Below are 16,847 nucleotides of genomic sequence, written 5' to 3' on the forward strand. Positions count from 1 at the left end.
TTAGAATTTTAAGGATAACGATTTGTTTTCTTTTCCTTTTTCTACTTTACTTTGAAACCCTCATTTTTTGAAACCAAGATCTTAACTCCACTAATCTTCTAATTACTGAATATTCTGTAACGATGAATTAAAGAAAAGTGATGCGTAGTCTCAAATACATTTTTGGGTAAAAAATTTACTACTTTTCTCTAAGTATATTGTGAGACTACAACTTTGTTTAACATTTTCATTACTTTTCACAACTCGAGTAATCTCATACTGAAAAGAAATGCTCCGTCTGTATCTTTTCTATTATTATTATTATTATTATTATTATTATTATTATTATTTATTATTATTATTAATATTATTATTATTATTTTACTCTTTTGGCCTTTACAAGTTATTTTAAATTTTTATGGTTAAAATCTCCCATTTTTCATCATTAAGAAAGTTAAATACATGCCAACTGATGCCAATACTTTGTAGTATTTAATTATAGATTGTATAATATATAACATTTGAGATGGAAATAATTGTAAATAATTAAAAAATTATCTGGATTTTTTTTTTAATGTATGATATATCTCATAAACCTTTTGTAAATACAATGTTCGAAATTCAAAATGTATATTTTGTTAATTCAGGTGAGAGAAGAGCTAATAAGAAGACTTTCGGTAATGTACTGTCACTTAATTTTTCCAACTAATAATAAAATTATATAAATTTTTATCACATTAAAATAATTGAATTATGTATGATAATAGCTCAAAAAATACCAATGTCCATAAGGTCAAATTAACAAAAATTCTAGAGTTAGGAAGAGAGAGAGAACAAAATATATGTTAAAGTTAAAATAGCATAAACAGTTGCATTGATTTGATCCGCGTGATGATGTATATGGAGGCACACATTGAAAATGAACCAGCTCAAAGCCCTAAATAGTTTAATCAAATTATTAATACTACTACTACTACTTGTTTAATTAATTAAAATATTCCCTTTTCTATTATCCCCACTTGTTGCGTATGGAAATGAGCACTTTTATGTGAAAAGTCAGCGACCTCCCCTTTCTTCCTCTCTCTTCAGAATAACTATCAAGCCATTTTCTCTCTCTCTTTCTTTGCTTTCTTGAGAAGAAGAAGAGGAGAAAACAAAACAAACTATTTGTTTCAATATTCTCTGATCTTTTGCTTCTTTGCAAAATTACCCACAAGAGGACAACAAGTCTTTCTTAGCCTAAATATATACAAGTGCATGTTCTTTACGTCTGTTTGGTGCAAAACATACCAAACTATTCTTTGTGGACTATCAAAAAATAGGTCAAATCAAGAATCTGCTGCTGCTTGTTTCTGCTTAAAAATTTCTTTCTCAAAGTCATACATAGAGAGAAGCTAAAATTAAGGCAATTATAGCTAGGTATGTGCAGCAAGTTCCAGCTGCAAAAAACAACCATGGAGAATAATTATCAAGGTGATTTAGCTGATATATTCCTAGGTAGCAGTGGACCAAATATAAGTGGTGCAAATAATATCACTACCACCTCTGGTGAGTCATCATCGACTACTGCTGCTGCTGCTGTTACTGACAGATGGCTAGGTCAGTTCCCTAGCCATCCGATAAATTATTCGGCCGCTGGAATTGAAGAACCGTCCGTTCAAGATTTTGGAGATCCGTTTTGTAACTTGAGAGATCCACTCTTCCATGATATTGATATGCTGCCTGCCGGTTCCAGCTTATTCACCTCGAACAATGACAATAATAACAATAACAATAATAATAATATTAGTCTTTTTGGACCAAAAATTCTTGAGGAGACTGAAATGAAAAGTCGACCAACCGGCAATATCTTTTCAAGGATGCTTCAGATCTCTCCTACTACCAAGTTGGCCGCGGCGATGTCACCATGTAATTCTCCGATGACGGGTGCCGTAGCCTTGCAACCACCCTCCACTGTTATTGCTGGTGGTGGTGCATTAGTTGCTAATGATGCAATTATCTCTCCTAATTCTTCTAAAACTTGCTTAATGGAAAACTCTGGCTTGCAGATCTCATCTCCGCGAAATACGGGTATCAAACGAAGGTGAGTAAATTCTTGAAAATTAATATATATACTATACTTGAATTGAAAACTCTTACTATATTGTGTAATTTATTTGATACGAACATGATTGATGCCTAGTTTTAAGAGATTTTTATGACTTCAACTTTTTCAATGAACAACTAGAAGAAAGATAGAAAAATCATGTAAACAGTATTTACTACTCCTACTATGTAGCTTTTAATGAACCATATCAAACATAGGGTCCTGAGTGAACAATTGAAAAAAAAGAAAGGAAAACCAGAATAAATTGATATGTAAATATGCATGAAATCCGGGTGATATTTTCCATCAAAATTAATAAAAGCATCTAGAACTACTTCTTCAATCACAGACTTAGCTTTCAACTTGTTTATTTTTCTTTACTTTTTACTCCAAAAAAATACCATGAAAGGGGCTTTTCAATTTGTGTCAATCACTTTCAGCTAGAAATATTTTCATGATTACCTCTTGTCAACAAGAAGTAGCACAGTTTTGACACGACTGAAAGTAAAGTCGATCGATTAGAAATCAATCTACTAAATACCATAGATTTCATTTGATGCTTCCAAAATCTCACACTTTCCCAGCATGTTTAGGTCTCACCTATACATTTATATTTTAATAGTAGTAATATATATACATATAGTTGACTCACCATGAACCCTTTCGAATTTTCAGTCAACGGTATTGAAAATGCAAAAAAATACAAATAATTCCTGCATTAGTTTGTGAAAGATTAATCCATGAAGTTGTTATCTTAGATTTCAGTCACCTGCCCTTTGTAAAGTCATTAATTTACTATGACGATAATAGTGTACAAGTTGATGCAAAAGGTTAGCCAAAGCTCCCTAGTCGTGCGCAGGGCGAAGGTATATATAGGTAAAATATTATATTTTAATGGTATATAACATATATGGAACATTCTTTATTGATATTTTTTTTTACTCAAGTTTAAACACTCTAGAGGAAATTTCTGGCTTCACCACTGATCGTGCGTTGACAGTTGAAGAATTTTTTTGGTAGGATAGGAATATTCTGCTTAATGAATCTACTTGGCAAGAGTCAAATTTTTTGAGCTAGTGAGTTTCGAATACTAGATGACTAGCAAAAAAAAAAGTTGATAAAAAAGGTTTCTTGATGTATTAGGGTTTATTATGCAAAAGTGAAGTATATATATTTGAATTTGCAGAAAGAGTCAGGCGAAAAAGGTGGTATGTATACCAGCACCAGCACCAGCAAACAGCAGGCAAGGTGGAGAAATAGTTCCATCAGATCTATGGGCTTGGAGAAAGTACGGTCAGAAGCCAATCAAAGGCTCCCCTTACCCAAGGTCAGTAATTACTCATACTAAGATGAAACAACATAATTTCTGTACATCTGCACTGACAATGTTTTTTACTATAAGAAGATTTTGTGTTTCCTTTTGTGACAAATTGGGAATTTTCTTTAGAAATCACCAATTCTTTTTTATTGTCCGTAAATTAAAGACTTCTCTGAGCAAGCCTATCAATATAAGAGCAAGTTTTTGCTAAGTCCAATGGATGCTTTTAAGCTTCTTTGAAAATTAAGAGATAATACTACAATTATTATTGTTTTAAGTGATGGATTTAATTGTACAAATAAATTCCTATGATGTTCTTCTGATTAATAGAAACCTAAAGTTGTGACCATGATGCAACTCATCATTCATCTTTCATCCTCGAAAGATTTACGTGAGTAGAGTTCATTCACTTGAAAAAAAAAATTAATTAATGAACCAATACACTACTACTGCTATCTTCGGTCTATATTTACTTCCTTCGTGTCAACTCATGTGAACTTATTTGATTAGGCACGAAATTTATGAAAAAAGAAAATACTTTTGAACTTGTGGTGTAAAATGAGACACATATATTTTGTGTGGCTATAAATTATTGCATAAAGGTAAATTGTTTGCATATATGGAAAGAGGTCATTCTTTTTTACACGGACTAAAAAGGATATAGGTTCAAATAAATTGAAACAAATGGAGTAATATTTTTTTATATACCCCTTAGGAAAGATAGTTAATCATTAGATTAGTAGTACTCCGTCCATTTCAATTTATGTGAACCCATTTGACTGAGCACAGAATTTAAGAAAAGAAAAAAGACTTTTGAACTTGTGGTGTAAAATGAGGCAAATATATTTTGTGTGGCTATAAATCATTGCATAAAGGTAAATTGTTTCCAAATAAGGAAAAGGGTCATTCTTTTTTACACGGACCAAAAAGGAAATAGGTTCACATAAATTGAAACGGATGGAGTATATGTTTTGTCTCAAATATTTTGGAACAAATATATACTAATAGAGGGTCTCCATAAATTAATATTTAGAGTTTTGGTCATCTGAAATGAATGCAGGGGCTACTATAGATGCAGTAGTTCCAAGGGATGTTCAGCAAGGAAACAAGTGGAAAGGAGCAGGACAGACCCAAACATGTTAGTCATCACCTACACATCAGAGCACAATCATCCTTGGCCAACCCAGAGAAATTCCCTCGCTGGTTCAACCAGGTCTCAGCCTAATAATTCCAAACACACTACTACTTCAACCTCTAAGAACAACACTAATTCAAAAGATGATCAACAAAACAATATTAGTACTGTTGCACAAGTGAATATTTCCAAAGTGAAGGAAGAGGTGGCCGAATTACAAGACCTAAGGGATGATCATCATCATCAGCAACTTGCTGTGGAAATGCGTGATGTCGAATTCTCAAAAGACAGTTATCAGCCAATATTGCCAGATTCATCATCGAACCACTCTCACGAGGATTTCTTCGCCGATTTGGTAGAACTCGAAGCTGACCCTCTAAACCTTTTGTTCGCCAAAACTCTCTCGGGAGATATTAATGAAGCGGGACAGAAGAAGACCATTGATGCGTTCAACTTGTACGATTGGAGTGGAAACAACAACAATAAGAGTCAAGCCGACCCATAACAAGATTCGATCAAACACAGGATAAAAAAGAAGCAAACTAAATCTCACTTGGTACATATTCTTGACTAGTGCTATACTTTCTTGGAATGTCATAAGCCAAGTAAAGATGGATTAATGTCTCTTGGCTATAATTTTCCTCCTCTTTTTTTTTCTTTTCTTTTTCTGTTGTGCATTAATTTGGTGTAGCTAGCCTAGTATTGCTGCATACTGTACAAGTATCACTTTTTCATAATCTTGTCTTCTGACTTAGCAGAACAGTGAAGAGATTAGGAAAGGAAAAAGTAGGAAAAGGAGTGCTGGTTGATTGGGAGCAGGGCCTACGAGAGAGAGTCCTCCATTCCTTTTGGGAATATTAGTGGATGGGACAGAAAGCTGAGGAACAGAAGGTTTCAACAGTTAAAACAAGTACATCGTCTATCAGATCAGACATGACCAGATAGAGGCGATTGACGTGCGATGGAACTCCCATCTTTTTAGTGGGATAAATAATTAAAGCCTCCTCCCCTCATTTACCATACGCTCCAACAAAAATTTTAAAAGCTTCTCTATTTCCTTTCTTTCTTACTGGTTTAGCAAAAATGTTTATTTAGAAAGAAAGGATCATGCTACTAATTAAATATTAATACTGAAGTTTAAAAGGAATTCTTCCTCTTTCGTGACATGACAAAAGAGTTTAAGGTGGTCATGTCTGAGGTGTTTTGAGAAGATACGTTGACAAGATGCAAGCTTCGGGTTCCTCAGCTTTCTGTTTGTTAATTCCATTATTATTATTACTATTCTAGTTGTGTTTGTTTTGGATATTGTATGTAGTTTACGAAGCTTTTGAGATAAATTAGAAGTTTTTTGTTCATATTTTTTTTCCGTTAAATGTATTTATAATTTCGGTCAAGCTTCTATTATACTCCGTTCATTGCAATTTATGTGAACTCATTTGATCGGGCAAAAAGTTTAAGAAAAAAGAAAAGACTTTTGAATTTGTGGTGTAAAATGAGGCATACATATATGTTTTGTGTATCTATAAATTATTGCATAAGGTAAATTATTTCCAAATACGGAAAGATGTTATTCTTTTTGGCATAGACTAAAAAGGAAATAAGTTTACATAAATTGAAATGGAGGGTCGAAAGAAAGAAAGAAAATTCTTTTTTATCATTTATGTGTAATGACCCGACCAACTGTTTTGAGTTTTAGGATCCTATTCCCTGTTTGATGCTTCCTCTAGGTTCATTTTGAAAGTATAAGAGGGGTGAATTGTTTATTTTTATATTTTAATCACTATAAGTTGACTAATTTTCTAATTAGTCGACTGGATGTAATAACGTGATAAAAGTAAGAGCAGAATCTAAGATGCAGAAATAAAGTGCAGGAATTAAAGACACCGAAATTTTTATACTGGTTCGGATTCAATGTGAATCCTAGTCCAGTCCTCTTAGGTTGTAAGGGAGTTCTCTTTCAGTGAATGAGTTTCTCGAGTACAAAGTGAATGGTGTGGTTTACACCAATGGTTCGGTTCCTATATCACTCGTTTCTTTTTTATACAATGCCTTACCAGTATTTTTCTCTCTTTCTTCTCTAACTTGCTACACAACAGATCTAGTAGAACTACAATATTTGTTTGCAGTAGAACAAAGAGAGAGTATTTGGTTCGATCAAAAGTATATTTGACTGAGGCTTAAGAATGTGTATAGATACTTTGTGGGAGGCCGTTTGCTAAAGAGATTTGACAACCCGAGAGATTTGATCCTTGGAAAGAAATTAATTCTTTCCAAGAATAAGGTTATTTGTCGTTGCTCTTCCTTGATGAGAGGGCATTGATAGCTTTCCTTCTACAGATCTTGATAACATGGGTTTACTTGATTGTTGGTCCTTTCGAAAATAGCAGCTTGATTGATCATTTTGCAAGATCTTCGATGCTTTTTTTCTGCTTCAATCAATCTCTGATTGATTCCCTTTCCGAATCTCTAGTTGGTTGATTGATTCCTTCTTTTTGATTTCTTCAATCTTGAATGCTTTCCTTGAGTTCCTATACCAAAAGCAGTTATATTATTTTGCATCATTAAAACTAAAACCTAATAATCTCCCCCTTTTTGGTGATGACAAAATAATATATGTAAACTTGTAGACGTCAGTTGACTTCCCTATATTTTACTCCCCCTCAATGAGTGCATTTGGCTCCCCCTAAGTAGGTGCTTCTTTTAGTCGATTGCTTTCTGTAAGATATGTGACTCCCCCTCAAGAGGTGCCGTTGGGACTTCTTTTAGTTAGCTTCTCCTGTAGTATTTATAGCCGACTTCCCCTGCAATGGATGTACCTGCACTATCTGCACGAATATAGATATCCTTTCTCCCCCTTTTTGGCATCAGCATAGAGGAGATAAGATAGCAACACACTATATACTAAAACGCGATAAAGTATAAACATGATATGCTAGCAGAGTTATGGCAAAACAAAACATATTATCTAAACAGCATAAAAAAAGCAAAAATCATCCAATCGACTGGTTATCCAGTTCAAAACAGCACAACAAAAATATTTTCTTAAACTTCCACATTAATGACGCAAGAAATAAGTAAGAGTATTGCATATCGCCTCCTTCAGTTGATCAAAGCTGGCATTGGCTGATATAGTCACTCCATCAAGCCTGTCGTGTACCTCCTTGAATGCTTTAACTGCGTTTTCCCTAACTCTGAGAACTGCAACTCTTATCTTTGAAACATCAGACCCTGTCTCTTTTGAGGTGGCATAAATATCTCCAACAATGGACTAGGTAGCAATAAAGAGATCTTTAATGGCGGACAGCTGATTGTCAATGGCAATGTGACGACCCGGCCAATCGTCTCATGAATTATCGCTCTGTTTTCCCTATTTCAGCTTCTTTACGCTTCGTTATCCGTGTTTTATGTGATCGGGTTGATTAGTTTGAGTTCAGGGAGGATTCTGGTAAGAAATGAGACACTTAGTCTCTTTTAAGAAGGATTAAGTTGGAAAAGTCAACCGGATGTTGACTTATGTGTTAGAGGGCTCGGATGTGAGTTTCGATGGTTCGGTTAGCTTCGGGAGGTGATTTGTGACTTAGAAGCGCGATCGGAATGGGTTTTAGAGTTGTAGAGAAGATTTAGGCTTGAATTGACGAAATTGATATTTTGGCAAATTCCGGTTGATAGGCGAGATTTTGATATAGGGGTCGGAATGGAATTCCGAGAGTTGTAGTAGCTTCGTGGTGTCATTTGGGATGTGTGTGCAAAATTACAGGTCATTCTGATAGACTTTTTGATCGAAAGCATAATTTAAGAGTTCTTGGAGTTCTTAGGCTTGAATCCTATGTCAAATTGGTGATTTGGTGTTGTTGTGAGAGTTCCGAAGTTTTGAGCAAGTTTGAACGATGTCGTGGGATGTGTAGGTACGATTGGTTTGAAGTTTCGGGGGTTCCGGGATGTTTTAGTGCGAAAATCATAGCCGTAGAAGGTTCAGAAGGGTTGCAGGCCCCGGAACTCACCCATGCGGTCCGCACAAAAATGAGTGCGCCCGCGGTGAGTGCTGTGCGGACCGCACAAAAGTGGGCGCGGCCGCGGTGAAGAACCTTCCCGCTAGTCCAACTTCGGAAGATCATATCTTTTGATCTACAAAAAAATTTGAGGTGATTCAAAAACAAAAGTTGTAGTCCTTAGTGTCTAGTTTCCATAAAGATAAAGATATTGCAATTTGGACATTTGTAGAAAAAGTTATGGCCAAAATACTAAAGCTTGTCATTGTAGAGGAAGGCCTGTGCGGTCGCGGTTGTTTTTGCGCAGATCGCACTGGCTTGTGCGGAACGCGGTCGATTTGGTGTGGCCCGCAGAGGATGAAATCTGACGGGTACTCTATAAATACGAGGTTTTGGGTTTTATTTAATATTTTGATCTAGAGAGCTCGGATTTTGGCGATTTTTTGAAGGTTTTTAAAGAAATTCATCGGGGTAAGTGATTTTAACTCAGATTTGGCTAGAATACATGAATCTATCACTTAATTCATCATTTAATTCGTGATCTAGGATGGAATTTGGGAAGAAAAATTGTGAAACCTTGCAAAAATGTAAAATGATGATTTGAAGGACCAAATGGTATCAAAATTGGATAATTTTGGTATGGTTAGACTCGTGAGGGTATGAGGATTCTGAAAATGTAAATTTTACCCGATTTCGAGACGTGGGCTCGGGGCTCAGGTTTTGCTAATTTCGGGATTTTTTATATTTTTTGAATGTTTTCGTCTGGGCTTTATTCCCTTGGCATATTGAGACGTATTCGTTCTGATTTTGGATAGATTCGACGTGCGTGGAGGCCAATTCGAGGGGCAAAGGCTTCGCGAGCTAGAGAATTAGCCGGTTCGAGGTGAGTAATGATTGTAAATGATGTCCTGAGAGTTTGAAACCTCGGATTTGCACATCAAAGTGCTATATTGAGGTGAGACACGCGCTGGATGATGAGCGTGGGGTCTTTTACTACTGGGCATTGTGACTTGGTCCGTCCCAAATAATGATTTTACCGCGTATTTGACTGAAATTCATTTGTTATCATCATGATTTGGGCTAATTGTCATATTTAGGCTTCGTGCCAACTATTTGAACCCTTCGGGGATTTTTATCATTGTTTCCTTACTGCTTGACTTATTATTTGAACTCAGTCTTGTTGATATCTACTGTTTTACAAACTCAGCCACTTTTACTCAGATTTGAAACTTAAATGATATTTCTACATCATGTTTTGGGCTGAGAACTACTATTTTACTAATGCCCTAGGGGCTTGTGATGATTTTTGGACTGAGTGATGCCGAGGGCCATATGTGAGGATATGCTGAGTGATATGAGGCCGAGGCCTGAGATACTTTATATGCCACGAGGTGGCTTGAGTGATGTGAGGCCGAGTGCCATGTGATGTGAGGCCGAGTGTCGAGTGATGATGCCATGAGGTGGCTTGATATAGCGTTTGGGCCGTAAGGGGCCCCTCTGGAGTCTGCACACCCACAGTGAGCGCGGGTACCCATTGTTCTAAGTGATTGATACTATGCCCGAGGGGCTGATATGAGTGATTGTAAGGTAGTCCGAGGGGCTGATACTATTCTGAGAGTGAGCCCAAGGGGCTGTTACTGTTCTGATATTGAGCCCGAGGGGTTGGCAATATTCTGATATTGAGCCCGAGGGGCTGGTTCTGTTGATATTATGCCCGAGGGGTGGTTTGTTGTACATGTTTTGCCCGAGGGGCTGTTTACATTTCTATCATTTTTGTTACTCACTTGTAAACTACTTGCTTTACTTGTTGGAAAAAGGGATTTTCACTTGTTTTCTCACTGCTTTACTGTTTAAAGTGATTTTACTACTTCAGTATGAAATGCCATGTGTTTTTACGTGATTTCTTGCCTTCAGTCTTTATTTATTATTATTACTCACTGAGTCTAAGTACTCACATTACTCCCTGCACCGTGTGTGCAGATTCAGGCATAGCAGAGTCCGCACCTAAGTGTTGATTCCTTCCAAACTAGGTAGTGATTTGGAGTTACGATGTAGCTGTTGACGTCTGCATCCCCTTGTCTCTATTATCCTCTATCATTTATGTTTTCTTCAAATTGTTGTATCGGATTCCGCACTTTGTAGACCTATAGCAGATTCTGTAGTAGCTCATGACTTGTGACACCTCGGTTTTGGGCTGTGTCGGGATGGTTTCCACTATTGTTATCGTTAAAGGTTTCGCAATTTATGAATATTATATTATATGTTATTACTATTTATGATGATTAACTGTTTAAAAGATGTGTTCCATTTTGGTCTGGCTGGCCTTGGCTTCATGAGAGGCGCCATCATGTCCGAGTTCGAGGATTGGGTCGTGACAAGTTGGTATCAGAGCCTAGGTTACTTAGGTCTCACGAGTCATGAGCAGGTTTAGGGAGACGTCTGTATTTATCCTCGAGAGGTTGCAGAACCTTTAGGAAAAACTTCATATTCTTGAAAATCCTGTCATGCGAACTTGTTGATCCGAGTGCTAAACTTCTGTTATTCGATTCTCTCACAGATGGCGAGGACTCGCGCTACCGGACGAGGTGGACGACCACCAGTGCCACCCACTAAGGACACTAGAGGCCGTGGATGCGGTCATGGATGTGGCAGAGGCAGAGCAGCGAGGGCAGCACCTGTTGATCCACCAACTTCCCCGGCTCCAGATCAGGCTCCAGCTATGGATACTCCAGCAGCACCAGTTCAGGCACCAACTGTGCCCATTGTGATTTTGGGTCTTCAGGAGGCCTTGGCATAGATCTTATCAGTTTGCACTGGCCTGGCTCAAGCAGTTTCAGCCACTACAGCAGCAGCTACTTCACAGGCCGGGGGAGGCAATCAAACCCCCATTGCTCGCACACCTGAGTAGGTAGTGCAGGGATTGCAGACACCGGGGGCACCTCCAGCTCAGCCGGTTGCACCAGCTTAGGAGTTTATTGTGCTAGTTATGCCGGATGATGAGCAGCGTCATCTTGAGAGGTTTGGTAGACTCCAGCCTCTGTCATTCAGTGGTGCCGAGGGCGAGGATGCCTAGGGTTTTCTGGATAAGTGTTAGTGGATGCTCCATACAGCAGGGATTCTTGAGACTAGTGGTGTGGCATTTACCACCTTTCAGTTTACTGGGGCTGCCTTCACATGGTGGGAGGCGTATGAGAGGCGTAGGCCGGTTGGAGCAGCGCCCCTTACTTGGCAGCAGTTCTCCACTCTCTTCTTGGAGAAGTATGTACCGTAGTCCCGTAGAGAGGAGCTGCGTAGATAGTTTGAGTGGTTGCAACAGGGGGATATGACTGTGTCACAGTATGAGTCGAGGTTTTCTGAGTTGGCTCGTCATGCCATTTGGATGGTTCCGACAGATCGTGAGAGGATCAGGAGATTTGTTGATGGCCTTAACTATTATCTCTGTATTCTTATGACCCGAGAGAGGGTATTGGGTGCTACGTTCGAGGAGGTAGTGGATATCGCTCGCGAGATTGAGACGGTTTGCCATCAGGATCGAGAGGAGAGGGAAGACAAGAGGCCTCGAGGATCTGGCAGTTATAGTGGTACTTCTTCGAGGGGCCAGTTCTAGCATGGTAGAGGTCGTTCTTTCAGGCCTGCTTAGTCAGCCCATCCAGTGTATCGCGGGGCATCTTCGGGTCATGGTCATCATGGATCTCAGCGGGGCCAGTCATCACTCAGTGCCCTCAACCTTAGAGTTTATCTCGTGCCACGTCGGCTCAGGGTTCTTCTATGCCTAGTGCATCAGTTGGTCACTCCGGTGCGAAAGGTTCCCTTTAGTCCCTTTCTCAAGCACCTGGGAGTTGTTTTGAGTGTGGAGAGTTTTGGCATGTGTGGAGGCAGTGTCCTCATCATGTTGCTAGTTCGTCCCAGCAGAGGGGTCAGCCCTCGACTTCTGCTCTTGTTACTTTACCACCCGCCTAGCCAGCTAGGGGTGGAGGTCAGGCAGCCAGGGGTCGCCCCAGAGGGGGAGGTCGATCAGGGGGCGGTCATGCCCGTTTCTATGCACTCCCAAGCAAACCCAACACCATTGCTTCAGATGCTGTCATTACAGGTATTGTTTTAGTCTGCCACAGAGATGTCTCTGTATTATTTGATCCCGATTCCACCTTTTATTATGTGTCATCGTACTTTGCTCATTATTTGGGTATGCCCCGTGAGTTTCTTGCTTTACCTGTTCATGTATCTACCCCGGTGGGCGATACTGTGGTTGTAGACCGTGTGTACCGGTCATGTGTGGTGACTATTGGGGGTCTGGAGACTCGAGTAGATCTATTGCTATTGAGCATGGTGGATTTTGATATCATTTTGGGCATGGATTGGCTATCTCTATGTCGTGCTATTCTAGATTGTCATGCTAAGACAGTCACTTTGGCTATGCCGAGTGTACCGCGGATCGAGTGGCGTGGTGTGACTGATTATGTTCCTAGTAGAGTGATATCCTTCTTGAAGGCCCAACGTATGGTTGGGAAGGGTTGTCTTTCATATCTAGCGTTTGTGAGGGATGTTGGAGCTGAGACTCCTAGTATCGATTCTGTCCCAATTGTGAGGGAATTTCCGATGTGTTTCCTGCAGACCTGTCGAGCATGCCACCGGACAAGGATATTGATTTTGGTATTGACCTGGTGTCGGGCACTCATCCCCTTTCTATTCCGCCATATCGTATGGCACCAACAGATTTGAAGGAATTGAAAGAACAACTTCAGGAACTCCTAGATAAGGGGTTCATTTGGCCTAGTGTGTCCCCTTGGGGTGCACCGGTTTTATTTGTGAAGAAGAAGGATGGAACAATGAGAATGTACATTGACTATAGGCAATTGAACAAAGTAACAAGTAAGAACAAGTATCCTTTTCCTCGCATTGATGATTTATTTGATCAGCTTCAGGGAGCGAGGGTGTTCTCCAAGATTGATCTCCGTTCGGGTTATCACCAATTGAAAATCAGGGATTCAGATATTCTTAAGACTGCTTTTAGGACTAGATATGGTCATTACGAGTTTCTTGTCATGTCTTTCGGGCTAACCAATACCCCAGCAGCGTTCATGCATTTGATAAACAGTGTATTTCGGCCTTATCTGGATTCGTTCGTTATTATATTCATTGACGATATTTTGGTGTACTCGCGTAGTCAGGAGGAGCACGCGGAGCATTTGAGAGTTGTGTTGCAGAGATTGAAAGAGGAGAAACTTTACGCAAAATTCTCCAAGTGTGAGTTTTGGCTTAGTACAGTGGCTTTCTTGGGGCACGTGGTGTCCAGCAAGGGTATTCAGGTTGATTCGAAGAAGATAGAGGCGGTTTAGAGTTGGCCCAGACCGTCTTCAGCCACAGAGATTCGTAGCTTTCTTGGGTTGGCAGGTTATTATTGCCGGTTTGTTCAGGGATTCTCATCTATCGCATCGCCCTTGACCAAGTTGACTCAGAAGGGTGTTCCATTTGTATGGTCGGACTAGTGTAAGGAGAGCTTTTAGAAACTTAAGACAGTCTTGACCACAACCCCAGTATTGGTTTTGCCATCAGCTTCAGGTTCATATACCGTGTATTGTGATGCTTCGAGAGTTGGGATTGGTTGTGTATCGATGTAGGAGGGTAGAGTTATTGCTTATGCTTATCGTCAGTTGAAGACCCATGAGAAGAACTACCCTATTCACAATTTGGAGTTGGTTGCCATAGTTCATGCATTGAATATTTGTAGGCACTACTTGTACGACGTATCTTGTGAGGTATTCACTGATCATCATAGTCTTCAGCATTTGTTCAAGCAAAAGGATCTTAATTTGAGGTAGCGGAGGTGGCTAGAGTTGCTAAAGGATTATGATATTACTATTCTGTATCATCTGGGAAAGGCCAATGTAGTGGCCGATGCTTTGAGCCGAAAGGCAGTGAGTATGGGAAGTTTGGCGTATATTCCAGTTGGGGAGAGACCCCTTGCAGTTGATGTTCAGGTTTGGCCAATCGGTTTGTGAGATTAGATATTTCAGAGCCTAGCCGAGTGTTGGCTTGTGTGGTTTCTCGATCTTCCTTATATGATCGCATCAGAGAGCGCCAGTATGATGATCCACATTTGCTTGTCCCTAAGGACAGAGTTCAGCATGATGATGCCAAAGATGTAACTATAGGCGGTGATGGTGTATTGAGGATGCAGGGCCGAATTTGTGTGCCCAATGTGGATAGGCTCAGAGAGTTGATTATAAAAGAGGCCCATAGCTCGCAGTATTCTATTCATCCGGGTGCCGCGAAGATGTATCAGGATTTGAGGCAACACTATTGGTGGAGGAGAATGAAGAAAGATATTGTAAGATTTGTAGCTCGGTGTCTCAATTGTCAGCAGGTGAAATATGAGCATCAGAGACCGGGTAGCTTGCTCCAGCAGATGGTTATTCCCGAGTGGAAATGGGAGAGAGTCACTATGGATTTTGTGAGTGGTCTTCCTCGGACTTTGAAGAAGTTCGATGCTGTTTGGGTGATTGTGGATCGGCTGACCAAGTCTACGCACTTCATTCCTGTGTGTACCACCTATTCCATCATCTCAGATAGAGGTACTCAGTTTACTTTGCAGTTTTAGAGAGTCGTGCAGAGAGAGTTGGGTACTCAGGTAGAGTTGAGCACAACGTTTCATCCTCAGACGGACGGACAGTCCGAGCATACAATTAAGATATTGGAGGACATGTTGCGTGCTTGCGTCATTAATTTTGGAGGTTCATGGGATGAGTTTTTGCCACTTGAAAAGTTTTCCTACAACAACAGTTATCAGTCGAGTATTCAGATGGATCTGTATGAAGCTTTGTACGGGAGGCGGTGTAGTTCTCTAGTTGGTTGGTTCGAGCCCGGCGAGGCTAGGATATTGGAGACAGATTTGGTTCAGGATGCCATAGAGAAGGTGAATGTGATTCAGGAGAGGCTTCGTACAGCGCAGTCGCGTCAGAAGAGTTATGCGGACCGAAAGGTTCGGGATGTGTCCTATATGGTAGGTGAGAAGGTCTTGTTGAAGGTTTCGCCCATGAAGGGTGTTATGAGATTTTGTAAGAAAGGAAAATTGAGTCCTCAGTTCATTGGGCCTTTTGAGGTGCTTCTGAGGATTGGGGAGGTGGCTTATGAGCTTGCTTTGCCACCCAGTTTGTCGAGTGTGCATCCGGCATTTCATGTTTCTATGCTCCGAAAGTATATTGGGGATCTGTCTCATGTTTTGGACTTCAGCTCGGTTCAGCTGGATGATGATTTGACCTTTGATGTGAAGCCAGTAGCTATTTTGGGTCGTCAGGTTCAGAAGTTGAGGTCAAAGGGTATAGCTTCAGTGAAAGTGCAGTGGAGAGGTCGGCTCGTGGAGGAGGCTACCTAGGAGACCGAGGGGGAGATGCGAAGTAGATATCCTCACCTATTCGAGGCTTCAAGTATGTTTCTTGACTCGTTCGAGGACGAACGTTTGTTTAAGTTGGGGAGGATGTGACGACCCGGCCAGTCATCTCATGAATAACCACTCTGTTATCCCCATTTCAGCTTCTTTATGCTTTGTTATCCGTGCTTTATGTGATCGGGTTGATTAGTTTGAGTTCGGGGAGGATTCTGGTAAGAAATGAGACACTTAGTCTCTTTTAAGAAAGCTTAAGTTGGAAAAGTCAACTGGATGTTGACTTATGTGTTAGAGGGCTCGGATGTGAGTTCTGATGGTTCGGTTAGCTTCGGGAGGTGATTTGTGACTTAGGAGCGCGATCGGAATGGGTTTTGGAGTTGTAGAGAAGATTTAGGCTTGAATTGGCAAAATTGATATTTTGGCAAATTCCGGTTGATAGGCGAGATTTTGATATAGGGGTCGGAATGGAATTCTGAGAGTTGCAGTAGCTTCGTGGTGTCATTTGGGATGTGTGTGCAAATTTTAGGTCATTCAGACGAGATTTGATAGAATTTTTTATCCAAAGCATAATTTAAGAGTTTTTGGAGTTCTTAGGCTTGAATCCTATGTTAAATTGGTGATTTGGTGTTGTTGTGAGAGTTCCGAAGTTTTGAGCAAGTTTGAACGATGTCGTGGGATGTGTAGGTACGATTGGTTTGAAGTTCCAGGAGTTCCGAGTAGGTTCCAGGATGTTTTAGTGCGAAAATCATAGTCGTAGCAGGTTCAAAAGGGCTGCAGGCCCCGGAACTCACCCACGCGGTCCGCACAAAAATGAGTGCGCCCGCGGTGAGTTCTGTGCGGATCGCACAAAAGCAGGCGCGGCCGCGGTAGGTGTCGCGCGGACCGCACAAAAGGGGGCGCGGCCACGGTGAAGAACCTTCCCGCTAGTCCAACTTCGGAAGCTCATATCTTTTGAT

General features: G+C 40.2%; 1 protein-coding gene across 2 annotated transcripts; it reads left to right on the forward strand.

Annotated features, from left to right (window-relative positions):
- Positions 1–1,055: 1,055 nt before the first annotated feature.
- LOC104236735 (probable WRKY transcription factor 14) lies at positions 1,056–5,875 on the forward strand. Of its 2 annotated transcripts, XR_011405554.1 has the most exons (4): positions 1,056–2,062; positions 3,252–3,392; positions 4,444–5,074; positions 5,277–5,875. XR_011405554.1 is itself a non-coding variant. In XM_009790727.2 (3 exons), the coding sequence occupies exons 1-3, from the start codon at positions 1,401–1,403 to the stop codon at positions 5,021–5,023; spliced, it is 1,383 nt and encodes a 460-aa protein (XP_009789029.1). In that variant the 5' UTR covers positions 1,056–1,400; the 3' UTR covers positions 5,024–5,875. The 2 variants fall into 2 exon arrangements, 1 of the variants encoding a protein (XP_009789029.1); XM_009790727.2 differs by having other exon boundaries at positions 4,444–5,875.
- The last annotated feature ends 10,972 nt before the right edge of the window (positions 5,876–16,847 follow it).

Source organism: Nicotiana sylvestris, chromosome 2 (genome assembly GCF_000393655.2).
Source record: "Nicotiana sylvestris chromosome 2, ASM39365v2, whole genome shotgun sequence".
In the NCBI taxonomy this organism is placed as follows: Eukaryota; Viridiplantae; Streptophyta; class Magnoliopsida; order Solanales; family Solanaceae; genus Nicotiana; species Nicotiana sylvestris.

Excerpts from the sequence above, each read along its gene's own strand:
- LOC104236735 (XM_009790727.2), top strand. The coding sequence starts at position 1,401 with ATGTGCAGCAAGTTCCAGCTGCAAAAAACAACCATGGAGAATAATTAT. Across the intron at positions 2,063-3,251 it reads AATACGGGTATCAAACGAAG|AAAGAGTCAGGCGAAAAAGG; the intron begins GTGAGTAAATTC and ends TTGAATTTGCAG. Across the intron at positions 3,393-4,443 it reads AAAGGCTCCCCTTACCCAAG|GGGCTACTATAGATGCAGTA; the intron begins GTCAGTAATTAC and ends AAATGAATGCAG.